Raw genomic sequence first — 27,815 nt, forward strand, 5'->3', positions numbered from 1 at the left:
GAAAGCCAGTCTCATGAGGAAGGAATGGAAGAACTGGCATGTTTAATGATAGCACTTTTCAAATACCCAAAGGTCAGTTACACAGAAAAGGGAAAATACTTGTTCCTTACAATCCCAGAGGACAGGACTAGATCTAATAAGCAAGTTGGGGGAGGGCTTATTGCAGCTGAATGTTAGAAAAGCTCTTTTAATGACAGTGAAATCAGTTGCTGAGGTTGATGGGCTCTCCCTCATTGGAAGTCTTCAGGCAAAGGCTGGGCAATCATCTTTTGGATGCTGTAGCTCAGGATTTCCAATGCTGAGCAGGGATTGGCCTAGATGGCCTACAAGACTCCCTCCAACTCTTACAATTCTATGAATGTGTTCATTACCAGTAATTGTCATACTGATTATTACCAATAGGTGGCACTACAACAGTAAAGGATAGCAGAGATTTAACAATTATTTCTGCCCCTGGGTAGAAAAGAGCTGTTATGGGAAGCCTCTGGTGTTGGCAAAATTATCCAATGCCTTCAGGGTGCACCAGGATGATAGTAAAACAAGTAGAGCCTAATTGCTATTTGAAAGCATAATTGAATCCAGAGTAATTCTGCAGCTGCTCCTTTAATACGGTGCTAATAGTAAAGCTCCCTGTTCCTCAACTTCCTAAAGTTGTTACTGGGGTGAAGTAAACTGCAAGGAGTCAGTGGGCAGCTTGAAAATACCTCTTGGTGCCAAAAATTCTTTCACAGCAGCCCAGAATTTAGTTATGAAACTAACAAGGCCTAGTGGACTTAGTGCTTCCCTCCTGTGATTTTAGACAGCATGTCTTGGCAGCCAAAAAGTATATAATGGATAGAACAGTGACACCTAAAGCTGATGCAGTACCAGCAGTTCAGAAATCTCTCATAAATTTCTATAGGACCAAATATTATGAATGGGTATAAAGTTAAATTCCACCTACAAGGCAGGATTGTACGCTGTAAAGAGGTATATTTGACTCCCGTTGCAACAGTTTTAGGAAAACTTCCAACTATTGTATACCTCTCCTGATAGTGAGAATTTATAGGTGGATATTTCGCATCAGCAATATTTCTTTTAAACAGAGAAAATGAGAAAAAAGCTATAAAGAAGGATCCTACAGGAACTAGCTCTGTGTATCGGTGATTGACATGAATCATTTGGCCTTTAGACCAGTGCTCTACCTGACTTGCAAGGGCCCAGTATGCTCTTCAGAAGAATGACTTAGTACTACACCAAGGCACCTGGCTAGCACAAATCACTGAAGCATCCAACTGCCCTTATTGGGTCATCTAGCCCAGCATTGTTTACTTTGATTGTACTGGCTTTCGACAGCCTGCTATCTCCCTTAAAAAAAAAAAAAGGAAAATGCCTTTTACTTCCTAAGTAAGGAAGACCCAGTATATAAGGACTGCAGGTTATCCCTATGGGATTCCTTTCCTGAAAGCTCAGCTGAGTCCACAGACGACCTTCCACATACATCCCAGGATGCTGCATTCACTATCCTCTGCTGTACTAGAACCCCACCCAATCTTATTTACTCACAAAACATCTCCCTAACAGGAACGAGATCTCCAGGTATAGGGCGGTATATGAATTCTAATTCTTATTAACAACCCACCACAGGCTATAAAACCTTTCCACATACTGAATGCAAGGGTATGAATTTAAGTAGCGATTCCTTAGAACTGCTGAGTGTATCTGAAGAAGTGTGCATGCACACGAAAGCTCATACCAAGAACTGAGTTGGTCTTTAAGGTGCTACTGGAAGGTATTTTTTTTGTTTTGACTATGGCAGACCAACACGGCTACCTATCTGTAACTTAGAACCTTTGTTAGTGCTATGTCTGCAGTAGCTGGCTATCAATCAGCTTCCATGCAACAGTGGCGACTGTTAATGCTGTCTGCTGGCACAGGTCCCTGGTATTGTATCCTTGTTCCAGGATGAGACACACGATTTGGAAATTACAAATCATGGTTGTTTGCAAGTTATGACCAACATTTATGATACAAGGCTTACAGTTAGGACTATCAGGGTGGTGTTGTAAAGCACCCAGTAGAATCATAAAATTGTAGAGTTGGAAGGGACCATTATAATAATAATTTATTATTGATACCCCGCCCATCTGGCTGGGTTTCTCCAGCCACTCTGTGGGTCATTTAGTCCAAGCCCTGCAATGCAGGAATCTTTCGCCCAGCGTGGGGCTCAAACCCACAACCCTGAGATTAAGAGTCTCGTGCTCTACTGACTGAGCTATTCCAATACATTTCCTGTCAAAACGAAGTGATGCCCAACATCTTTCTGAGATTTAGTACAAAAATCTTATTTTGCAACAGAATCAGAACCTGGCCTAGGAGTATTGAAACATTGTATTTCTTATGCGTCTTGCGTAGAAAGAGATTACAGTGGCTTAGAACTCATAGGCAGCTGCATTAGTATTAGATATTTTTAGAAGTACCTACCCAAGGAAGCCACTTGCGTCTTCTTGAAAAATTATAAAATTGACCACTTCTTAATGAGCATCACGTTTAGTACTGATAACTTCACACAAGATGAATTTCCTACATGTAAATGCTTCCATGTAGAAAAAAAATAAGTGAAAGGGATGAAAAGAGAAAGTACAGGTAACTCCCAATTTACATGGGGGTTACGTTGCAAGGCGAAACCTTGTATATTTGAAACACCATTGAAAAAGCCTCCAAACACCCTGTTCCACCCCTGCCCCCTTTTGTGATATTTTCAGGTCACTTCTGGGTTTGACACAGTTGCGCACATATTGGATGTGCCTAAAATGGTTGCTGCCTGTATTCCAAATGTGTAACAATAAAATTATCTTTTTCGTCTTTTTATTAATCTACCAATGCAACACACACAAAAAGTATACAACTGCCTTTCACAGCAACTTGCCAGGTGAGATTTCCTTTTGGTAAAGGAAATTCATATTGTGTGAAGCAGCTCTTAGTAGAAGTGCCTACTGAGCAGGTTTAAGTACTCAGTTAAAGAGTTTTGCAGAAATCAGGCCTGAAATCCCCAGTCTGTCTCTTGAAGCTCACCGGGTAAACCTGGGCCACTCATTACTGCATAGTGGTACCTTACACGGATGCTGCAGGGGTGAAAAGGGGTGAGAAAAAAACATCCTAGACAAAAGCAGGACAGAAATATAATAAGACTTAGAAGTTACCTGAAAAGATGTCAAAAGTCAAGCCTTCAGAAGTGAAGTGACTGTCCTTCAGACTTTTATGCCAGTAAAGCTAATCACTTCCCTAAATTGGTTGAAAGCCTTTTCAGCCTTGTGTCTGTGTTCTTCAACTGTAAAGCTGTCTTGAGTGACCCCACAAAAGAAGACAAGACCCCAACATTTGGAAACGTCTCCAACTAGGAGGCTTACATGGTCATATACAAAGGAAGGTTTACAAAGCCAATCAAGAAGCATTCTTCAAAAGAACTGTTTATTGATACTGAAATTGTGTTTCATTACCTGGTTGACAAAACCTTGTGGTCCTTTAAAAAAATGATCACAACATTGTCTCACACTCTCTTCCTGTTCTGCTAAGTGTTCCCTCACCCAGTCCTCCAGCTGGGTGAGGTGTACCCTTTGGATACTTTGGGGTTGGGTGTCAAGGCAAAACATCTTAGGCCTTGCCAACCCACAAAAAAAAAGAAAGGGAAGAAAAAGCATCTCATCCCAGAGGAGAGGAAGAGGCTAATAATGATCTAACCAAAGAGAAAAAGCAGGCATCAGAAGAAATGTCAAGGGTCCCACAAAAAGCACCTTTTAAAATAAAACAGAACCAGCAACATATATTCTACTGTAGCAAGGAGTTCATTCCAACATCCTGTGAATGTATGGGCAACCCACCTAAGACAAAGCAGCTTTGTCATTTGAATCACTGCAAAAGGAAAATGAAGAACAACCAAAGGCTAAAGAACAGAAATGAAATTAATTCCCTCTGAGTCTTATGGAAAATCTGAGATAATGCTTTTCCACAAGGTAGTCCACATACTAGTAGCAACCTGCTCTTTATCCCTAAAGCCATCACTGTCAATAATTCAAGAGGTGGACCGAGTGGCTATGCTGTTATTAAAAAGGCTTTAAGCTGCTGGTTCTGTGAATGCCTAACCCAGCAACTTGTTTTGGCAGAGCTCCCCAGGGCTACCAAATCTGTAAGGAGGGAGGGTTAATACAGCAAAGCATTTGTTTAAAGTGCTTGCTCATTTAATCAACAACAAAGCCAACTCTGAAAGGAAAAGGGGGAGTTGCAGAGTTGTTTTGACAACCAATGCTGCCAAGGTAAAATAAAATCAAGAGGGAAAGTTGGGTTGCTTGCCGAGCTTGCTCTGGGATGCCCTGGTGGGCTTATACAGTGGTCTAGCAGTTATAGCTCAAAAACAGGAGCCAGGCTGGGCAAGCCAGGGCTCCACACAGGTTGACTGGAACTGCCAGCCAGAAGGAGCCAAACACGCACACACATACATGTGATAATAGCCACAATGGCAGCTACTTGTTGGAGATTTTGCAGGTTGCTTTATTCAGATGAACGCTCCTTATTGGGCTGAAGAGATGCAGCTCTCCCTCTGGCCTGCCAATTCTGAGCCCAAATCCCAGATCTGTGCAAACAGTTTTCACCATGAGTCCTGGGACATGGCACCAGCCAAGCGTGGCGAACAAACGTTGGAAGGGACATGTGGTCTCCCTCAGGGCCAGCAGGCACAGTGTTTTGCTTCCTGCAGAACAGGCAGCACTGTGAGGAAGGACATGTGAAGGATCATTAGCAGCTCTGGCATACAGGGACACATAGAAGAGAAGGGCAGGTGCCTCATGGTCACAACTGAGAGGGAGCATCCTCAAAGGTAATGAGGCTGGACTCCTGGCTGCCTGCTTTCCCTGCAGTGACAGAGTCCCGGCTCTTCTCGGGTAGCAATGGAGTATCAGCCTTGATGTTTTCTTCTTCTTCATCCTCCATGCTGGGCCATGACGACTGATCTTCTACACGCTTCAACCGCTCATTCAGTGCCTTCAGGGCCAGTTGTCTACAGAATGAGAAAATGATCCATAGTGAATGTAGGTTAGTTTGCATATTAAGTGCCATATTTCAAGAGAGGGGTATTTTCTAGTGCAAGTCACCAAAGGAGTCCAGAGGCCCTCTAAGGCTGGGAAGACCACAGACACCCTTGGCCAACCCTCCAAGGATAGAAAGCACAACCCCAATCATGTGCACTGAGAGTGGAAGTGGAAAGGACTCTGTGAGCAACAGCATGCAATGATGTGCCGTTGCAATCAGGGATTTTGTTGTTGATGGCACCTGTCTGTCATGAGAGACATTGGAATGTGTCTCTGGGGTGAAGTCAAACTGCCGCACACATTGTGCTCCTTCTGGGACAGCTGGGCCACCTTTGGTCCCCACCCTGCAATCAACTCTCACCTGTGGCTCCTAGAAACTGTCAGCATGCGACAGCGGCCACACACCAGGAAATGAATTTGACTGGCTGGCTAAACCAGATGAGGGTAGCTGATGGGTCTCAAACCCTTAGTGAGTTAGGGACTTCATTTGCATGCAGAGACAGGCTCCAGCGGATACAGCAGATGAGTGGTCAAGAAGGCTGTTTCTGCACATGCTGTAGTGATAGGCAGATGGGGCTTGTCAACCTGGGAAGGCAAAACATCTATGAGAAGGAAAAATCTGATTCTAAACCTCTTGTGGGCTATCTCCAGGAGATGAAAAAGCTCAGGAGTAAACCCTACACAAATCTGGAGGAAGTCCCTAAGACTGTTAGATGGTTGCTCATATGCCTCTTTCTTGCAACTCCTGCAGCCATGCTGGTACCAAACATTGCTCTGCGTCATTTTGGACCACATCAACGAGGCCAAGGGGGGGGGTCTTGTTATCTGAGCAGCCCAGGACCACCACACACACTTTCCAGGCTTGAGGCCTGGGGAGGCCACTTCGGTGCTGCTAATGCAGCGGTTTTACTTCACCCCTGGAGATGCATTCCATTGTTTCTCTATACAGACGGATGCCAACAACAGCCATTTTAAAAATGTTGTATTTCCTCATTTTCACCTAAAAACAGCAGTCAAGGCTACATTCAGCTATTTTGATAACCTTCAAAGGCATGAGGAACCTGTGACCTCCAGATGTCACTGGCCTCTAAATTCTGTCACCCCTGTCCCATGCTGTTTGGGGCTGACAGGAGCTGGATTCTACCAGTATATGTACAGCTACAAGTTCTCAGATGTACCAGCACTTAACCTTGATATTCAGAGATAACCTTGATATTCAGAGAAGATGTACTCTGTTGCTGGGTCCTATCTACTTCTGCCTTTGATACAATCAAATAATTATTTAGATCTGCACTAAATTGCTCATCATAATCAGATAGTCATCATTCAATTGTTCCAATATGCATGCTAAACACCTAAAAAAACAGGGGTGGCTAACCCTGGGCCCTCCAGGGATTGCTGACCTGCAGTGTCCATCATTCCTGAGCACTGTCCATGCTGGCTGGGGGCGCTGATGGAGAGTTTGAGGCCAACAATATTTGGAGCATCCCTATCTTACAGAAGATTCCCATTCATGAGGTGAATATTTTACTAGCACAGAGTGAATACATGTGGAGTCTTTGCCTTCCTAGAAGAAAATAGTAAGGGATTTGTCATATCCCTTCTGCCTGGAGCTCCTGGGCGAGCAAGGCTTCCTTTGTGCCAAGCAGAGCTCCAAGCATGCCACTGGGACATGTGGGATAAGCTTCTCCTAAGCTGAAGAAAGCTGGCAAGCCTTTAACAGACACAATAGATCTTCTGCATATGTAATTGGGACAATACTTGGCTCAAAGCATTAGCACAATGTTGTACTAGGTGACTTTAACACCTATATTTTAGGCAATACAGTTAAAAATCACACCTAGCTTTGTTAAAAATGCTTCAGAGCTGAACACTGCTGAAAGCTGTATTAGTGGAACACACTGCACAGTTATATCTACACAGTGCTATTAACTGCCTGACAACTTGACTTAATCATTCAATTTGCTCCAGACATTCAGAGTTCTGCATTTTGATGGTGTAAAGTGCACAATAATGACTTTCATCATCAGATTCTTTCAGCTCTTTCATTTGCAAATGCGAGACTAAGTTAAAAGCAAGAGACATATATAGGTGTGGCAATTACTGAAATTGCTGACTTGCTTTAGACTACTAAATTTCCAGATTACTACAGTCTTCAAACAGGACTAAAGCAAGAAAAAGTATACATACACTTTTGCATTCTTAAAAATTTATGCCAGTAATCTGTGAAAAGCACAATAAGATTTTAAGTTGGATACTCACTGGCAGGGTTTAACAAGATAGTTTGTAAAGAAGAGTTTTTGGTTGTTTATGAACCAAAAACAAATCTTAGAATTTCTTTTTTAAAGAAACGTTCTTGGAGTTAGTGTGACTACAAAAACATGACTACTCTATAACTGAACTAAGCTTTAAGTGTCAATCGGGACGTGGGTGGCGCTGTGGGTAAAACCTCAGTGCCTAGGACTTGCCGATCGCATGGTCAGCGGTTCGAATCCCCGCAGCGGGGTGAGCTCCCGTCTTTCAGTCCCAGCTCCTGTCCACCTAGCAGTTCGAAAGCACCCCCAGGTGCAAGTAGATAAATAGGTACTGCTTTATAGCGGGAAGGTAAACGGCGTTTCCGTGTGCTGCGCTGGTGCTGGCTCGCCAGAGCAGCTTCGTCACACTGGTCATGTGACCCGTAAGTTTCTCCGGACAGCGCTGGCCTCCGGCCTCTTAAGTGAGATGGGCGCACAACCCTAGAGTCGGACACGACTGGCCCGTACAGGCAGGGGTACTTTTACCTTTACCCTTAAGTGTCAATACGCAGCACCACTGGCAAAGGACAAGCTGGCTGCAATCCTATGGTGGGACTTACTCCTAGGTAAATGTAGAAACTCAGAACAGCACTGCTAAGCTTTTCAGTATGACAGGAGTAAATTGTATTGTTTTTATTTCAGCAGCAGTGCTATTCTCACACTCCTTAATTACACCTACGTTTACTAGAAGAGCATCTAAATACTCAATATACTTATTATAACAACTAAATATTAATAGTCTTGACTTTTTAAAGATTTTTCCTTTTTTAAAAAAACAAGTATTTGGGTGGATTAAATGTTTTTGTTTGGATTCTGTGCACAAAGAAAAAAATTAATGCAACTTCTTTTCATGGGTCTTAACTCGTTAGTATATTTGCTGTCAGTGTTAGAATTTCTGATATATAAATGTAGGCTATGGACACCACAATGGAATGTCTAGGCTCCTTTTCCCCAGTTGAATTTATTATTATTAATTATTATTATTATTACTTAAATTTCTATACTGCTTTATATTCTAAAGAATGAAATTCAAAGGAGTTTACTACACATTACAGTGGTACCTCGGGTAACATATGCTTCAGGTTACATACACTTCAGGTTACAGACTCCGCTAACCCAGAAATAGTACCTCAGGTTAAGAACTTTGCTTCAGGATGAGAACAGAAATCGTTTTCCGGCGGCGCGGTGGCAGCAGGAGCCCCCATTAGCTAAAATGATGCTTCAGGTTACGAACAGTTTCAGGTTACGAACGGACCTCCGGAATGAATTAAGTACTTAACCTGAGGTACCACTGTACTTAGTATGTCCTTGTGCACCCAGTGATTCAGCAAACAGTGCGTGCTGGGCTGTCCCTGCAGGGAACACTTGTCTGGTACAATTCCTTCATGTCACTTCAGATATGTATGCAAACAGATGGGAAACGTGAACACGGGACTTGATAGTTTGAGGTCCCCATGTTTAGTTTCCCCCATGTACTTGCATACTTGTCTCCCTTTTACATACTGCAGAAACAACATGGTGCTGTGGAAATGCAGGTTAAAATCTGTAGCAGATTTTAGAAAATCTAAAAACACACCACAAACAGTGTTAGAAACTAGCCAGGCAACAGGTGCATCTTGGCTTGGGTCCAATTGCGACCACGTGGAGATCTCTGGATGCCAGGTTGGTGATTGGGGAAAGCAAAATGTCACTTAGAGAAGGACCTGAAATATTTTCCTTGAAGCTTGAATTTGTTTTATTCTGGATTGTTTTGTTTGATGTTATACAGTGGTACCTCAGGTTAAGTACATAATTCGTTCCGGAGGTCCGTTCTTAACCTGAACGTCCGTGCCGCCGGAGCACAATTTCTGTTCTCATCCTGAAGCAAAGTTCTTAACCTGAAGCACTATTTCTGGGTTAGCGGAGTCTGTAACCTGAAGCGTATGCAACCTGAGGTACCACTGTACATCAGCCTGCTGACTGCAGCTGGGCTACTCCTATACAAAGACAGAACAAACACACTGAGCTTCAAAAAATCTTGAATCCTCAGTTGTTGTTTTTTAAAAGATCCCGATAGGCACAAAGTACCAGCAATATAGAAGAATCTTTTAAAATATTGAATTAGATGACTTCCTCCATTTCCTTCTCACCAATGTTCAACAGTGAACATAAGTAGTCTCCAAAATTTTTTATATTGCAGGAATATTACCTTCTCCGTTCAGCATCCTGAGGATCTGTTCCTGGTAAGCTGATAGTAATAGATGAAGGGGCACCAACATCATAACGTTTCACTGTTTTTCGACAGACTTTCACTTTGACCAAGACACTGTGCACAAGGTTGGCTAGCAAGCCAACCACTGGTTGTAGGATCTCAGGGAAAAATGTGGCAAATGCAAAGTGGTCTGACATATCACCACGTCCTCGGCTGTGCCTCTGGTAAAAACGGAGATATATCCAACTGGAGAGGACTCCAAAACCATAAGAGGCCAAGACATTGCTTTCGATGAGGGTGGTCAATCTCAGAACTGCCAGGATCAGGAGCAAAAGCATGGGAACAACCTTCATCCGTACCTGAGGTACCTTCAAGACAGTACTGTCACCCATGGTCTGTTTGAGAGCCACCAAGACACCACCAAGGAAGCCCAACATGCCATAGATGCGAACGGTAAACAGGTATGACAGATTGAATGATGCCATATAGGTGAGAAGATAAGCAAAGGCCCCCAACAGCCCCACTGATACATTCACCACTGCAAAGAAGATCAAGAGCTCCAGGGCTCCCCATAGTGGCTCCAGCAGCCTCCCTGCCACCACTATAGTAGCCAGGCTCACACCTACATCCCAGATGTGTTTTTCCACCACACTGTGGGTTGCTAATGTCCAAATCCAAAAGTTGGGCGGGAAGAGAAATCCAGGCGTCACCCCGAGCCCATACACAGTGTCCACAGCAAAGGAGAGAAAGTAGAGCAAGATGACGATGGCACATATGGACTTCACCACGACACTGGTGCTGGCCAGAGCAGCCAAGAAGTGTTGCCGAGCTACTGGGAGGTATCTGTTCATCTTTATACCCACAAGCCCTGCCCCACGAGTCAGGGTCCGAGGTCCAAGAGTCTTCGCTTTAGGGGCGATGCGTTAAGGCGTTGGTGGTGGCCCACAAAACCCCTTCTTTTCCTTAGCACGGATTCGCGGTCGATTCCATCGCCGCCTTCCACGGATCGCCCAAACGGGGGCGACAGCTGATTAAGCCACAGGCCGCTCTGTAGAGAGGAAGAGGAGGAAGGAAAGGCGTTCTCCTTTTTATCCGGCCTCGTCCCAAATGGGAAACACCGGCAGCCCCCGCGCCCCACTTTCCTTTGCTTCCGAGCGGGGACCGCTGCACGAGCGCGGCCCTGCAGCACCACCCAGTCGAGGGCGGCCCCCTTAGCGGAGCGGAGCGAGGGAGCCGCGCGCTCCGGAGCTCACGGGACGGCCAAAGCGGAGGCGCAGCTCGCTCCCTCCCGCAGCCGAGCCCCTTGCAAGCCCCATTCAGCCCGCCGGCGGGGGCGGGGGCCGCTCAGGGAAGGCCTCGCTTCGGCCTGCTCGCCGCCGGAAGCCGGAGCCTCGGCCGCTCTGGTTGAGGCCGACTCCCAGGAGCCTTCTCGCCGCCACTTCCCTCTCCAGGCCAGCACTCCGCTCCTCGGCAGGGCTCCGCTCAGACGCAAACAAACAGCACGGCTGCGCACGCGTGGCTGTTCTATGAGCTGCGCGGGGCACGCCGGGAAATGGAGGCTCGGCTTTCGCGCGCGGCGGGCGCTGCCCGCGGCGAGAGGACTGCGAATCCCAGCATGCATCGGGATGCGGGATCCGCGCAGGGAATCGCGGGAGTGCGGGAGGGGCGGGACAAAGAGGCACTTGGGAGGCGGGGGCTTAGGAGGTGTCCCGGTTGCGAGGAAAAAGCGCGGCCGGGCAGGGCGCGGCTCTTGCGGCCCAAAGCGCAATGGTCGTTGGCGAGCAGATGAGGAAGCTGGTCTGGCCGCTCTGCGGAGTGGTGGCGTCACCACAGGGTCTCCTCCTCCTGTTTGCTTTGCCTCGTCACGGTAACTTGTGCTTGGCAAAGGACCGAAAGCATTGGCACGTGCCTGCAGGAATAGGGAGCCCGCCCTCCTGGGTGCGGGGTTGGCGGAGGGGCGCAGCCCTCGCCTCAGCATTTTTAGTCGCAAGTGAAATCCATTCCGTTTAGTTTAATGGCGCCGCCCGGCCGAGTAAAAGGCAGCATGCATTTCGTGGAAAGAATGAGAACGAGAAACGAAGCCAAAGGTTGCAGGACTTTTTATTAAATGCACAGCTACAGCTGTGAATTTCCAAGGCTTTGCTGGTGAATCCTGCCTTTAGCACGTCTGCGCTTCTGAAAAAGTAAAGCTGTGCACGCTTGGGAGTCAGCCGAACTGAACTCGCGAAGACTTATTTCAGTGTAAGCCTGCAGAGGATGAAGCTATGTACAGGTTCTGGCTTCAGAGAGGGTTAGTTCAAAGCTCTGATATACCCTTTCTATTTGTCATGAGAAAATTGAGAGGGATTCAGAATGGTGTGGAAAATGAGGCCCAGAATTGATTTTCTGCTGTTACGTCCTCTGTGTGATGAAGTTTCCATAGGGATATTCCCATTTTTAAATATATGCCCCTTATAGTGACATTTCAATTTGTGGTGGTTATGCAAGGCTCAGCCAAGTACAGTTACGGCCTGCACTTTGTTAGAAGAAGAAGAGGAGTTTGGATTTGATATCCCGCTTTACCACTACCTGAAGGAGTCTCAAATTGGCTAACATTCTCCTTTCTCTTCCTCCCCCCCAACAAACACTCTGTGAGGTGAGTGGGGCTGCGAGACTTCAGAGAAGTGTGACTGGCCCAAGGTCACCCAGCAGCTGCATGTGGAGGAGCGGAGATGCGAACCTGGTTCCCCAGATTACGAGTCTATTTCTCTTAGCCACTACACCACACTGGCTCTAAACATTCAAGAGTTTAATTTTGAAAAAAACGGCACTATCCAGCCAAGTTCAGGCACTTAGGGCTACCGTCCTATAGATGCTCCGTTCATAGAATTGGACTGGACATCGTACAAGTAGGAGAGTTAAGCAGTTGATCATGTTTCTGCTACAGAAATGAACAGGAAAATATACACTTTACAATGACTGCAATGTGTGTGTTTAAGGAGTGTTTAATTTTCCATTTCATATCATTCATAGTAGCTAGAGCAATGTTACCAATTCAGGATAACTAGACAACTTATTTTTTTAAATTAAAAAAGCTCATTTATTTATAGCAAAGTAACTGAGGACAGAAGTACATGCTAACCTTTTAAACATAGGAATGGAAGGAATGGTGGGCAGGATAGGGTTGCTTAACCCTTCCCCCAACTATAAATACTCCCTGCAACTCTTCCCCCTTCAGTTTATGTGTGATGTCAAAGCTGACTGGGAGAAATTTTGGGGGGGAGGGGGTTGCAATGGAGCATTAGGTTACAGGCGAAAAGGTGAAACACCCTCTCTGATTCTCACTTTTCCGGCATTAGTGTTATAAGGTAAACATAGGAACCCCATTTCTGTTTTGCAATATGTAGTTTCTGTTCAAGTTTCATAAAGCTGTTTTGTATTCCAATATGCCACCCTCTATTTCTCATGAAGGAATTCGCTGGTGGATGTAATAATTACTAAAAAGTTTGTGTGCCAACAATGCAAAATGGAGTGTAGAACTTTGTTTCCCAAGTATGTCTGAGGTAAACACCTTTATGAGATAACTAGTAAAGTTGCTTGTAAGAAGAGATGGAAGGCTCTCTAGGTAGAGAATGCAAAGGCATAGGCACAAAAGTACAAAGCCTCCTGCTTACTTTCTTACAAACATGGAGTCTGGTCAATAGCAAAAGTGACTTTGTTTTTTAGTGTCTGGAAACACACAGCAATACATGTGACATAAACAGAAATCAGCAAAGTGTAAGATGGACAGAATTGTGGGCCAGAGCCCATTTTGTCTGTAGAAGTTAATCTGCCATAATACAGTACTCTTTGTGGTTTTTGCTGCAAAAGACTCAGCCAAGAAACCAGTTTTTCTTCATTGTTTCTCCAAGGACTGGATAAGCCAGGATGCTACCAAGTAGCCAGCCCCAAAGATTGAGGCCTTTGCATATCTCTTGACGTGTTCTTCTATGGGAAGATAATGCCTTCTCACACAACAGGAGAAATGTGGCTATATTTTCTATGTCATAGCAAATATTCTATCTTGTGTGTGACATACCCTACAGCAGCCAGTGTTGTATAGGTTTAAAGGGTGCACTGGTGCTGACGTCATAATACATAACATTTGCATAGCACTCTTCGAATGTTCAACACACCTTGTTTCATTATCTCAGTAAAGTGTCATGCGTGGTTAAGGGGGACGGTGGCTGACAAGTGTGCAGACTTCAAAATGTGGTTTTATCACAGTGTCCTTGAATTCAATATTTTTTTCCTCATTTCGAATTTGCATTTCCTTCAGCATGTAATCATAAAGTAATATTAGTGAGGGTTGTATCCAAAGAAGCCCTACTCAGAATAGACCCATTAAGAGTGAAAAACCTGCATTAGTCATGTCTGTTAACTTGAATTCGTTTACTCTGAGTAGGACTAGCATTGGATACCACGCTTAGATACTTTGTTAGTCTATGTGGTGTGCAAACAGCTCTGCAGTCCACATCCTTCTGATTTAGCACCTCTTCAGTGTTTTAGTCATCACAATACAGTCCTAATTTAAAGTGGAATTGTGATCCAGTGAAATGAAAGAAACGATGGACCTACTTATGAATGCTTATTAGTTGCAAACTTGATTGTGTATTAATTCCACTCAAGTTCTCTATAGACTTCAGTTACTAGCATTAACAAAATACTCAACAGCTGGTATGAGAAAATATTTTTGCAATTATCTTTTATCTGGGACTTGTTTCAGTGGCACCCTGCTCTCTTGACCACATACTTTGAATCTACAAAAATATTGTAGGCAATTGAATGTCGTGTCTCTTATTTTTATTTGTGTAGTGCAACAGACTTCAGAGTTGCACACAGATGTCTAGGCACATGGGACATGCATCTTTCTTTGTAATGTGTGTCCAAACAGTTGACTTACTAATGATTTGAGCAAGCTTGTCTCCAGGAGTTTTTGGATGAGTTCAGTTTTGTATGTTTTTCATTGATTACACACAGTTTTCAAACCTGTATGTTTTGTGTGTATGTGTGGCAGGATCAGGAAGGGTAGTTGAAATTCCAAAGCACTAATAGTATCAGTTACACTGCAAACACCATTCCACAAATACATGTCTACATTATTTTGGTCTTTTTCAAAGTTTTATTATATTTTTCTGAATAGTCTTCTGTCGGTTTGTGGTCTTCTGTAGAAGAGTTATTGCAATAGTACAAATCAAACACATACCCCTTTTCGTTCATTCTTGCAAACACTATCAAAGCTGCTATCATCCCATTATGAAAATTAACTACTGAATTTAGAATGAATTGATTTTAGAATGTTGTATTACTTTACTGTTGTTAGCCGCTCTGAGCCCGGCTTCGGCTGGGGAGGGCAGGATATAAATAAAATTTTATTTATTATTAATTTATTTATTTTGCCTATAATATTGTTGTTTATCTGCATACTACTTTTTGACTCAAAGTGACCCAAAACAGTAAACGGCTTTTTAAAAAAAGTTTAGTCTGCTTAGACTAGTGGTGTCCAAACTTTTTTCAAAGAGGGCCAGATTTGATGAAGTGAAGGGCTGTGAGGATTGACCAAAGGGCCAACCAAAGTTGTTGAGGTTTTTTATTTTTTTAGGATTTCACCCCAGGAACTAAACTGCCACAGGGGCTGGATTAAACCGACTGGTGGGCTGGATTAGGCCCCCGAAACGGACTTTGGACATGCCTGGCTTAGACATAACCTGTACTGAACACAGTGGGATTTGCTTCTGAGTAAAGATACACAGGATTATACTGTTAATCTAGTTTGTTTTTTTCACTTTGGAAGCTGTGTACACCCTCTGAGGCACACAGCTGTGTATATTTAAAAAGGGAGTGGCGGTATAGAGCGGCACAGCTATTATTTCCATTGTGTTTGTCCTGTCTATCGTGCAGAGAAGTTATCATGCCATTATTATTATTATTAAGCACCACACAAGGCTGAAATGTAATTGGGACATGCTTTGACTTATGTAAGATTGCCCCAGTGTAGTGTGAATTGACAGAGCTGTCAGTGTGCATAGGTTATTCTCAGGCTTCCTTATACAGTGGTGCCCCGCAAGACGAAAAACCTGCTAGACGAAAGGGTTTTCTGTTTTGGAGGCGCTTCGCAAAACGAATTTCCCTATGGGCTTCCTTCGCAAGACGAAAGCCCATAGGGAAATCTCCAGGGACAGCGGGGAAGTGCAGCGCCTTCCGAAGCCTGGCGGGGGGAGGAGGTCTCTCCGCCCCACCAGCAGCCTACAGTAGGCTGCTCCGAAGGCTGGCGGTGGGAGGAGGGCTTTCCTCCCCACCGCCAACATTCAGAATGCTGTTCTGAATGTTGGCGGTGGGGAGGAAAAACCCTCCTCCCACCGCAAGCCCCGGGAACAGAGGAGAAGCGCTGTGCGCCTTCCCCTCTGTTCCCGTACCTGTCCGAGGCTGGCGGTGGGGCGGAGAGACCTCCTCCCCCCGCCAGGCTTCGGAAGGCTCCTCCGAAGGCTGGCGGCGGGAGGTCTCTCCACCCCACCGGCAGCCTTCGGAAGGCTGCGGTGTATCACCAGCTAAACATCGTGATCTAGCAGTATACTGCAGTGCTGAAAAAACAAGCTACATTGGCCTCAGCCCTCAAGGTGCCGGTGAAACTGCAGGAGCTGAGGTGGTTTCACCCCAACGCCTCATGGGCTGGGACAACGCAGCTTGTTTGCATGGCTTAGCTGGGGGGCAGAAGGGCTCCCAATCCCCAGCAGAGCCAGCCCCAGTGCACCCCTTGCTGGTGGGCAAGTGGGAGGAGCGTTGGGGCTCCTTTCCATGGCTCAACTAGGTGGGGGAGCAGTTTAAAGAAGCCGAGGGAGGACTAAGCTGCATCAGCCCAGCGATACAGCTTGCTCCTCCCTCTAAGGTATGAGGGGCAGAGTGATAGCAGTTTCACCTGGCAATATATCACAGGTGAAACTACCGTTGCTGCCAAGTCCCTCTGCTACCAGCAGTCGGATGTTGAAAGCGGTGCTGGTAGCAGAGGGACTTGGGAGTGGTGGTGGTTTTACCAGTGATATACCACCGGCTGAAGCTGTATTGATACGTTGCCCAGGCCTATAGTTTATATATCTGAGTTTCTAACACTGGCTAAAGGCCCAGAAGTGGAGGCACCCGGTAGAATTTATCTTGACCCCAGATCTACAGTCTGTTTCTGAGTACAGTGGTACCTCGGGTTAAGTACTTAATTCGTTCCGGAGGTCCGTACTTAACCTGAAACTGTTCTTAACCCGAAGCAGCACTTTAGCTAATGGGGCCTCCCGCTGCTGCCACGCTGCCGGAGCACGATTTCTGTTCTCATCCTGAAGCAAAGTTCTTAACCTGAAGCACTATTTCTGGGATAGCGGAGTCTGTAACCTGAAGTGTATGTAACCCGAGGTACCACTGTATTATTGATGAGGTAACTGTCAGGTTGAAGGGCTCCCTTTATCCCTTTTGAAACCTCAAGCATTTGCATCCCTTCTCATTTGGATCTTACCCTGTATCTGGATGAATGCATGAGAATCTTTTCACTGGCTTCTGCAGGAGCTAGATTTGTTCCTTGGATTTGTCTGCCATTAAATAAATATAGGTCCTAGACTTCAGGAATTCTCATTTATCCTTTTCTTGCACTCAATTGTAGACACCTTATTTATTGCATGGGGACAAAGGTGTTTTTAATAAAACAGCTGAGTCAGTTTCCTTTGTGAATTTTTAACAGAAACATGATAAAGATTGCCAAACTCAGGTGAGCAAAGACATACTGATTTTTCCCTCTTCCTGCTGAAAGATAGCTTCCCCCACCTTTCAGGACATCAGTGTGTTACAATAAATGACTAATATAGATGTGAGTCAGCACTTGACAACCAGGCTAGTAAATATTTCTTTGTGTGTGCATATCTGCAAAGCTGATAATACTTACACAACATTGTTCACCTAATAACCTCTCTTGAGATTGGTGGCAATAATTAACCTCCTCTAAAGAAACAGTTTATTGAAAGTGTCCAATTTTATGATATTTGTTCGAAGTGCAACAGCAGGGACCATTCAGTTTTAACTTAAGGTTTAATTATGTCAGTGTTGAAGTCACCTAACCAAGATGGGAACGGGTAGTGTTGCTTAGCAACCAGGCAGAGTGGCATGATGCTCACTGAGATAGTACATGCCCTGATTGGCTGTGTAGTTCTGAAGGAGTTTACCTCTGTATGTTAGCTAAATGTCATCTGCTATAAATAAGGCCTGAAGAAAGACAAAACCTCTTTATTTGAGAGCCAGTGTGGTGTAGTGGTTAAGAGCGGTAGTCTCGTAATCTGGGGAACCGGGTTCACGTCTCCGCTCCTCCACATGCAGCTGCTGGGTGACCTTGGGCCAGTCACACTTCTCTGAAGTTTCTCAGCCCCACTCACCTCACAGAGTGTTTGTTGTGAGGGAGGAAGGGAAAGGAGAATGTTAGCTGCTTTGAGACTCCTTAAAGGGAGTGAAAGGCGGGATATCAAATCCAAACTCCTCTTCTTTATTTCTTCTCTCCTCAAATTATACTGTTTTTATTCAGTTATCCTCAGGAAAGTGTTAGCAGGACTTTTCTCTCTGGACTCCACCTGTGTTAAGTGGCTTTGCTACTAGGGATGGCATCTAATGTTCTGTGCTGGTGCAATTGGACTTCCATTTCCTCTCCTCAACATTCACATCCCAAAATCTGATCCCGATTGTATTCCCCCCCCCCCAAAAAAAAATTGGAATAGAAGCTCCAGTGTGCCAGTAGAGCTGTAGCATTGGCTATGACCCTTTATATTTTGAAGTCATATCTTTGTATGATCCCCAGTGATCAGCCTGTATATGTGACCAGCCAAGCTTGGCAAGGCTTTGTGTGTCTCCAGGAGGACCCGCTAACAAACAATCAGGGTAGATTTTATCTATTTACCTCCCAGCATATGGCAGAGCTTCTGAGAAAGTAATGCAGTTTGTGTGTGTTTTAGGAGGTACATCAAATAAAAGCATTTCCAAGTTGTTTGAAAGCTCTAGGCAACCATTTTAATATTTTAAATCTTAGACCAGTGTCAGGGGCCTGTTAGTAGGCCAGGGCCAAGGAACACAGACACCTGCTTACCCCTCCTCCTGTTTCTGGTTTGTGTAGTAGTAGTAGTAGTAGTAGCAGTCGTCATCGTTGGGGGAAGGAAGCAACATACAGTTGCCCAGCTGGCTCAGGATCCCTGTGAGTCGGGCCGGAGTCAGGAAGAACCTGAGTCCCACAGCTTCTGTATTCACTTTTCTTCTTTCTTGATGGTTATGTGCTACATGCATTGTACGCTTCTGAATACCAGGTGCTGGAAAACAGCAGGAAGGGATAGTGCTTTTGTGTTCTGGTCTTGCTTGTAGGCTGCCCATAGGCACCTGGCTGGTCAGTTTGAGAATGAGTGTTGGACTTGGTGGGTCACTGGCCTCATCCAAGGGACTCTTATGTTCTTCTCTTTGTCTTGATATCATCATCACCATTAATGGTCATTTTTCCATAATCCTGAATCCATTCACTAAGAAGGCACACTAAGATCTTCCTTAGAGAGGAAGTGGGAAGGAAAACGCCAGCTCTTTGGGTAAGTTTCTCATCTATAAAACTAGCTGCTTTCTAGTGGCAAGGCACTTCTGTGTACCATTGGCTGGTGCCAAGCAGGGTGAATAACCCCCTGTGGGGATTAATTACCATATCTCATTTAACCAGCAAGAATACTGAAATGTTCTATCCTAGATCAAAAGTAGAGGCTTACAGAGGGCTGGAAAGAGCAGTATGGTTAGGAATCAAGTCGCTCGCCGCCCTCACCCAGTTCTGAAGCTACGTCACAGTTTGAGATAGAACTTTCAGCTCAACTCTATTGATCCTTACTATTTTTTCTATTTTCCTCATTAGGATTTGCAACGTGAGAAACTCGGAACAGTAAACATCAGAACACAAGACCAGAAAGGTACCTACTTATCTAACCATTCTTAATGCGTTGTAAATGTAAACCAGTAAAAGAGCCACCACATTTGAAGTGAAAATATGAACATTATTTAATAACTGATCCTCTGTAATAAACAATTTGAAAATATTTTACAAGGAATCACGCACACAATATTTTACAAAGATTTTAGTCTTTTTTAAAATTTTCCAACTCTTCTGTACAACAAAAAAGAGATTCAAATAATAATTAAAAAAAACAACCCTTTTTGAATTAGTAGGGGGAACAAAACTTTCAGATGAAGAATGTTAGGAATTGGATCCCAGCAGCTATAAGGACAGCTACTTCATGTTTTGCTTTTTTCCCTTTTGTTTTTTAACTTAAAATATAATATAATATATATATATATTTATAATTATGTATATTTGTTTTTTTTCCATTTTTCTCAAATGAGCAGCACCCGACTAGACTACAGATTTACACACACTCCTGGTAACACAGAGCCAGCCATCTGGTCAAAGCACAGTTCCCATAGACATAACCAAACACACACTGAAAAAGCTACAAGCAAAATGACCTTTAATCAACCTTGTCATTATTAGTGAATCTCCTCCCTGCCCGCTTGGCTCTGGAGTCAAACTTCCAAGACCATGTTCAGGGTTTTCATGGACCCCCCTCCCTTTCCCACCCACCTACCCTACCACAAATTGTTTTGCTCAAATGGATTTTAAAATGGACAAAGCATGTGAGGTGGGTTGAATCATTGCTATGTCTCACCAGTACTGCTAGTCACATGTGAGAACAGACTGGGACATAGGGAAGCCTGAACTAGCCTTCACTCAGCCCTTTGAGATTTGCTAGGAGGATGCCTTATTGGGAATGATCAGCAATCTCAAAAGATTTTACAGGCCTCTCCATTCTACAGACTTTCCTGTACTGGGCAAGTCTATTGCTACCTGTACAGCTTCATTCTCCTTCAAGGTCCTCTCCAGGATTCAGAAAATCACCTTGATGGTCAACCCAAGTTCACAATAACACACACAATCTCCTTGCTGTTTCTCTGTGTCTTTCCGTGCCGATTTCAGATATAGTACTTCATGGTAAAATTCCTTTAGGCTCTCCAATTTTATGCTCCCAGAACTATTTCTTCATTCTAAGAGCTTGGGAAGCTATTTCCATTCCTTTCCTATTATAAGATGGGTACTATGATTTGCGAGGTTATCCATTTTTCTACGTTAGAGATAAAAGGCAAGCAACCCCATCATGCTCTTGGCTTCCCTCAATCTATTTGTCTTTGTACCATCCCCACCTGTCAGCAGACAAAGCTGAAATGGAGACAGTCTTACAGGCAACCCATGGGTGATTCTGACTGGTGGGGACATAGTTCTGACCTAGGGGGACTCTAGGACACCCTACAGATAATCTGAGTTGTGCTGGGAATGGGTTTCCCAGCCCTGATTTATATTTCTAAGCTATTTGGAAAGAGCTGGTTGTTGCGTAGATCAGTCTTGTACACTCATTTATACATAAAACCAGGAGATCTCATTCTTAAAATGGCAAATATCACTACTGCGGCAGGGAAATAAACCAGCACAACTTCTCCCCATCTTCAGACTTGCACATATTGGGATGCCATCAACTCATGCACAAACAACAACCTTAAAAATAAAAAGGAATCATCCACTTGCATTGAAAATAGGGCAACATTTTCTCATCTTAGGAAAAGTTCACCATCCAAATATTTGCCTGCTTTGGCTTTGAAACCTAGAGAAACAAGGCCTTTGTTTCATTCATATGACCATTGTGAAAAATGTGAGGGAGGGGCGCTGTTGGCCTGTATGATAGGAAAGAGGGTCTTCCACCCCAGTTCCCTTTTGCCTTAGCTTTGACCCAGTGACATCTGACATGGCTTCCACAAATAGAAATGAATGGTGTGGGAGCAGTGCAGCATCTCCATCACATCTGGTACTGATCTCCTGACCAGTCAGTCAAGAGGCTGAATGCCCTGGTATCCAGGTGTGATGTGGGTAAGTACTCCAAGTGGAAAATGTGCTGTGTTGCAATCTGTGCTCTGTCTGGTGTTGGGCTACTGGACATCTTCCTTTCCATCTCCAACATTCTCTGTTCAGCAGTCTTCACTCCTCTCTGACAAACCAAAGCCAGGTGTTGGGAAGGTCTATAAGCTGTAACAAGGATAGATGTGCTGCATGGAGATGCAGAAACAGGCAAAGCTAATCTCCATAAGGTGGACTGGAGGCTTAACGCACCACAGTTTCAGTTGAACAAATGCCAGCACCACCAGCAAGGATTCACTGAAATCTAAGCTAGTAGGAAAGCAAGAGTTCCACAAGTTTAGGTAGCAGTCATCAGAACCACTGCATGTCACTGGGAGACTATGTCACTGGGAGACTACAACATTGGGACAATGTTGAACAACTGCTAGCACGTCATGGCTACAATGGATCTCGAGAAACTCTTCCGTATTATCTCCAGTATTAGATGCAAGATGACTCGGCATACTGGTCGCCGGGGGACATCAGTGGAAGAGTGCTACTGAATTGATGTGCTTGGGGGTTTCCCAAAGGCATCTGATTGGCCACTGAGAAACAGGATGCTCAACTATACAGTCCTTTGCTCTGACCCAGCACAGCTGTTCCTGCCCACCCCCCAGCAGCACCTACACATCTTTCTGTCTTACAACTTTGCTACCAGTTGTAACCACATGTGAGAAGTAGAGCAGCTTTTTAAAAAACCTTAGGGTGCATACAGATGTATAGGATTTGAGTGCTGAACCACCTGTATAAGCCTGCTTCAGGGAGGGACACTGGTAATAAGCCACCCTGTCCCTATGCAAGGCTGGAGGCGTGAGGCTCTGACACTGTCCTGGAATCCTCCTACCTCCTTCCCAAAGCATGGTAAGCACTTGCCTGGCTTTCGGAAGGAGGCAGGAGGACTCTTGGAACCCTGTCAGAACCCTTCCTGAAGCTGGGCTTTGAGAAGACACCTTTCTGAGATGTGTGTCCACTGCGGCCGCACTGCCCACACTGCCCTAAATCTGCCCTTGCCTGCTTACTGTACTTTGTTCAGGTGTATTGTTTTCTTACCCGGGTTGAGCTCAGGGAAACTATCTCTACATGGTTGGAGCAGAAGCTAGCTGTGCATAGCCCTGGTTGGCTGGAACCACTGATGCTCCAAAATCACGCCAACATTTCAACCTTTAAAACACAGTTCCTACATTAAATTTAAAAGGGGATGGGGAGTTAACTGCAGAAAGATACATATGTTTTAAAATATAAATTTTTAAAAGTGGATATCCCACCTGAAGGTGGGGGAGGGGCAGGCCCGAGAATTGAATTTGTGGTCAAATCAGTGGTATGTATGCCTTTTTTGCAGCAAAGTGGCCGGAAATATGGTTCGCACCGGGAGAGGAATGATGGCGATTTTAAGCTATAGCTGTACAAATTATGGATGCAAAACACTGAGCTGTTGCTATTATTATTTCTTTATTTCCATTATTGGCTGTTCTGGGCATAATGCTAACCTTCCCAGCACTGCTGCCGATATAAATGAACGGTGGAATATGCCTGGAAAATTTGTAATGAGGCTCTGTTAGCCGTGTACAAGTTTGAAAACCACCTCTCTAAGTCACAGTTCAAACACCAACACAAAGACCTTGATTTGATCCCAGTGGATAGTAAACCAGGTATTGAGTGACTGTGAGATGGTAGCCATACTGTTTGTGGTCCAAAGTGCTCCAAAGTGGGGCAAGGCCCTTTTTATGAAACCATCTCTCATTCAGCTGACAGGCACTGCCGTATCCCAATCTATGCTCCCAACTTTCTCCATCCCTGAATCTCTCCTACTAATGAAGTTCACCCTATGAACATATGGTGGCTCCAGAGCACTAGCCAAACAGAGTCACAGACAAAGTGGCGCTGGGGAAGACTATGCTTTTAGTCAGACCAAAGTGGGAATGAACCTGGGGGATTTCAGCCAAGCACACCATAGACAGTTGCTCACATCACAAAAAACAATCACACAATTTGGCACAATTTGGCAGTCTCTGCTCAGAAGAGACTAGCAAGATACTGGGACTGTACCCACAACTAGTACACTTGATTATTACTGGAAGTCTACTCAAGGAGTAATGGTTCTGTCTCTCTCTACTGTGTGTCTGGTAGAGTTGGAGCTATTTGTAACTTCCCAGTTTGCTTCTCTAGAAATCTACACAAGGCCAATGAAGCAAAACTATTAACCTTAGCACCAGTGGTATCATTGTGTATATAAGTCAGCTTGGGGAAGAACAGTGGGAGACTTGGAGGAGAAGGTTCTTTCAGACAGTATTGATGATTTGGAACATAGGGCATTTGGGGTAGGACAGGGGAGGGGGTATGTAGACAGTGGATTTGGGACAGAGCTGGTTTTTGAAAGGTTAAGAAACTATTTCTGATCTCAAGAACAAGGATCACTAGAAAGAAAGCAAATGCACCTCAATGTGTGTGCTAAAGGTTTGCTTCCAGATCTCTCAAATGATTTTTTTCTACAACAAAGTTACCTCTTTCATGTATTTACATTGTACTACTACCTTGCATATGACAGCAGTGACCTGTTTTTTACCCCCATTCAAACCAGACCAGGAGCGCAAAAATCCATTTTCAGCTTTCTCTGAAGATACACCTGTAGTGCATTGCAGCATGTTCTTTGGGACTGTTTGGGCGAATCAAAACCTCCCAAGACGAACCAGGTTTTTAAAGGGGTTCCTGCCATTTGCCTTGCAATGAAACACCGTAACAGTGGGGCCACCAGAATCTGCACAATAAATTGTGATGTAACCAGCATAGGAGTTTGGCATGTTACATTCTTTCCAAGAGACTTTCTCTAAAAATTTGGCTTAGTACTGAAGCACCAAACCAGGGTTACAGAAAGTTCCCATTCACACACATTGTTGAGCAAACTTTCTTTGCCTAGAAACTTACAGGTTCAAGTAACCGTCCCACCGTTATTTGCTTTCTAGAGTTCCTTCTAACAAGGCAAATGGAATTCACAACATTGTAATTACTCACAATAGGTTGTATGCCAGGATTTGGATTAACTGGAAAGAGAATTTTGGTTGAGGAAATGAGCATGTGAAGTCGAAATGAGGTGCACCAAGATATGCACGACATTTCATCCTCTTATCACATCACATTGTTCTGCAAGGAAATGCCATCAGAGTTATTGACAGCACACTTAACTGCTTCCTTCTGATGGAGTTGCATTACACTGTTGCACAGTGCTGCTGCTCTTCATATTGCCCAATATGTGATTGTGGCTCTGACATCACACTCAGCAGAAACAAGACAGGATCCTTCCCACTTTGCTGGCTACTCTGAGTACAGAGGCAATGCATGAGGGGATATTTGGCTGAAGAGAAAGAAATCTTTGAGTTCTCTGGGGACTGAAAAAGCTTTCATTAAGTGGCAAGGTATGTTTATCACTGTATGTGCAGAAATAACAGGCACAAAATCGGATAACCTGCCCTCAACAGCAAGCAGCTTTTGCGGAGACTGGGTGATGAATTCAAGTTTTACTCCTGTTTTCAAACCTCCAACAGTATATATGGCTGCTTTCAGTAATAATCCTCCCAGCCATGAAATATGTACCTGCAAAGTCATCTGTGGGTTGGAGGTGAATGGCAGGTGTCATCATGACCTTCACTATGATGCAGAGTTCTTTCACCTTTCTCTGCATGGACACTGGAGACAATTAGCTGTCTGCAAAACATCTGCATTTAGAGCTCTAGTTGTGGCCCATTGCCCACCACTGTGATTCCATTACTTCATGGATAGAAGGGACTCTAAAAGTGCAGTCAGGTTTCTGCACAAAGTTCAGGAAGAAAACCTTTAGCTATCACCTCCTTGGTTTGGCACAAATTGTTGCTGCCAATCATGGTGGACAATTTCCTTTAGAAGAAAAGGGACAGTGTGAACTGGGAAGAAGGTCATCTTTATCTTGGTCAGCTCCACCCTTTGTCCACCTCAAGGGTAGAATGCTTCAAAAATCCCAAAATGAAGTCTTCACAGTGATTTGGGGGAGCAGAAGAGATCATCTTGTTTTCTTGATGGACTTAAACATTTATGGGCCACGCAGGGAACAGGCTCGGCAAGGAAAAAAATGAAGCCAGGGACTGCTGGGGTTTGGCTGTTTCTTGCCTACTAGAAATACTCTGTCTTGCTATTCATTTTGCTAAAGACAGTGAGAGCCACTGTAACATTCTACCATGTATGGGTTACTAGTATGCCTAAGGATCTTCACACACAAACTTCTCCCCTGCTTGCTCTCCAAGTCCTCTCAGTATGGTGTGAGTTAGTTTAAATAAATAATACTGACCATAAAATTCAAGTCAATTTCTTTTTTTCTCTCTTTTGTGTCTTTGTTGCTGACAACAAATACTATAATTTGTCAGGATAAAATGCTTGGAAATTAGATGTAAAAAGATCTAGATTAAAATCCTCAGGCTAAAAATAATAATTTAAAAATTGATTTGAGATGGGATCTAACTAATGAAAGATTCAGCAGCGATGGCCTTCGAAAACACAGAGCGGGCTGGGTGGGATGGAGATGCCGTGGTGACATCCTAGGATTACTTTTGAGTTTAATAAGCCATTTAAGTTGGCTGAAAAGTTAAACTAGACTACAGAACCAATTTGGCAAGAATATACCATTGTTTTTCCTGTTCTATTGAATAATTTTGTCGTTGCTGCTGTTTGCATGACTGGGATGGGAAAGTAAATTGTTTCAAACAGAATAGCAATTTGTCAGCATTGTTGATTAAATACTTTTAAGACAATAAAATGTCAAGACATATCCTGATGAAAACTGGCAAAGGTCTTCCCAGAATTCCATGGATTCAATGGGGAAAAAAAACTTACGAGGCCGCTGTTCTTTGTTATTTGGCCACAGCTCAATGGGTGGAAAGGGGAGCAATGAATCAAAGCTCAAGGATGTTCACTGTGTGGAGAAAGTCGCAATGGTTCGTGCTTCCCAAAGTCTTGCTCAGAGCTCAACCTGCACAACCTGCTGTGCAGAGACACTGGAAGGGCAAGGAGAGGATGACAGGAAACAAGAAACAAAACAATGAGAATAGCTTCTGGACTTCTGAATGACGAAAGAGAAGGTCCTCATGAGTGAGTGCCAAGGTGTAACCAGAGTTGATGGGACTAGGCAGCTGCCCTCTTCTGGCAAGTCTGGAGGGAATGGAGATGGTGCACAAAGCAAAAATGAATGGGCTAGACTAAATGGATGTTTCAAAGGCAAGACACCAAGGGCAGCGGATGGCGACTGGCAGTCAAATAGAGGAGGAGGAGCTGCAGAGATAACAAGATACTCAAAGAAGGTCTAAAGGAGGCCCCTCTTCCACAGTCTGAGGTATCTTCCTATGGAAACAACAAAAAAAGGATAGATTATTTTGGTCATTCCATATATAGGCACAGATAAGTTACTTCCCTGCATGTTTTTCAATGTGATTTTCGAAAGCTGTTCAACATGAACCACAATAGTCTTTATGATTCAGTAGACATTTCAATCTCCCATCCTAGGTCCATTACTCTCTGTACATATTCTCACAGTTCCTATAAGCATGGGAAAGGAAAATTATCTCTCTTTTTTTTAAGATAGAGCCCAGTGAGATTAGAAGGACTTCCAGATCAGCTCTAAGGAATAGTTGGCCAAAATAGTGCCACCTCCCAAATAGAGTGGTTTTGCCACTAGAAAAGGAGTGCCTTATTAAAGAGATACTCATCCTCCCAGAGGTGCCATCTTGCGAAGGTGATTTAGAGGGGGGCAACACTGCATGTGTCACATCACACATGCACAATGTCCCATCATTGCACATGCAACATCAGGCCGTTGGGAGAAGCTGGGGAGTACAGCTAAACGCAGTAGTAGTGTAGCTTCAACGGCTGGTGGCTTCTCCAGTGAGGGGCTGCTTCAGCCCTCCTTCTCCTCCGTGGCAAGTGAACAGAGGAGAAGGAGCTGGCCACTGAAGCCACCCCTTGCTTGGCTCCATGCTTGGTCTCCTCTGCCCCCTAATTTTTTCGGAAATTGGGGGCGAGTGCCCCCAATATTTTGGGCTGCTTGTTCCTGATCTCCACCCTTTGCAGTGCATCTTGCTACACTGGGACAAAGTGTTACCCCACAGTAAATATGCCATTTGAATTAGCAAGCTAGGGGATGAGTAGATGGACTAGTGGCCTGGTACTCCAGCTTCCTATTGCGAGCAGTACTCTGACTGAATCCCTTAGGGACATAGGAAGTTACCTTATACAAGGTCAGATCA

General features: G+C 44.4%; 2 protein-coding genes and 1 long non-coding RNA gene across 6 annotated transcripts in view; 1 reads left to right on the forward strand and 2 right to left on the reverse strand.

The window, feature by feature from the left end:
- Positions 1-3,433: 3,433 nt before the first annotated feature.
- TMEM115 (transmembrane protein 115) lies at positions 3,434-11,037 on the reverse strand. Its single transcript, XM_081900364.1, has 2 exons — positions 9,546-11,037; positions 3,434-5,032 (listed from the first exon to the last, which is right to left on the reverse strand). Exons 1-2 carry the CDS (start codon positions 10,397-10,399, stop codon positions 4,825-4,827), a joined length of 1,062 nt encoding a protein of 353 aa, XP_081756490.1. The 5' UTR covers positions 10,400-11,037; the 3' UTR covers positions 3,434-4,824.
- A 164-nt stretch (positions 11,038-11,201) lies between these two features.
- The window catches only part of LOC309363894, a 58,562-nt gene continuing 41,948 nt past the window's right edge, over positions 11,202-27,815 (forward strand). Inside the window, exons 1-2 of the long non-coding RNA XR_014165624.1 lie at positions 11,202-11,838; positions 19,468-19,522. This is a non-coding gene — a long non-coding RNA (uncharacterized lncRNA). The remainder of the gene's footprint in view (positions 11,839-19,467; positions 19,523-27,815) is intronic.
- The window catches only part of CACNA2D2 (calcium voltage-gated channel auxiliary subunit alpha2delta 2), a 530,937-nt gene continuing 522,707 nt past the window's right edge, over positions 19,586-27,815 (reverse strand). For all 4 annotated transcript variants that reach the window (XM_081900249.1, XM_081900248.1, XM_081900247.1 and 1 more), the window contains one exon: positions 19,586-26,913. In XM_081900249.1, the coding sequence (XP_081756375.1) occupies positions 26,785-26,913 (129 nt within the window). In that variant the 3' untranslated portion in view covers positions 19,586-26,784. The remainder of the gene's footprint in view (positions 26,914-27,815) is intronic.

The sequence above is a fragment of the Podarcis melisellensis genome, assembly GCF_964234715.1.
Source record: "Podarcis melisellensis genome assembly, chromosome: 2".
NCBI classification, from domain to species: domain Eukaryota; kingdom Metazoa; phylum Chordata; class Lepidosauria; order Squamata; family Lacertidae; genus Podarcis; species Podarcis melisellensis.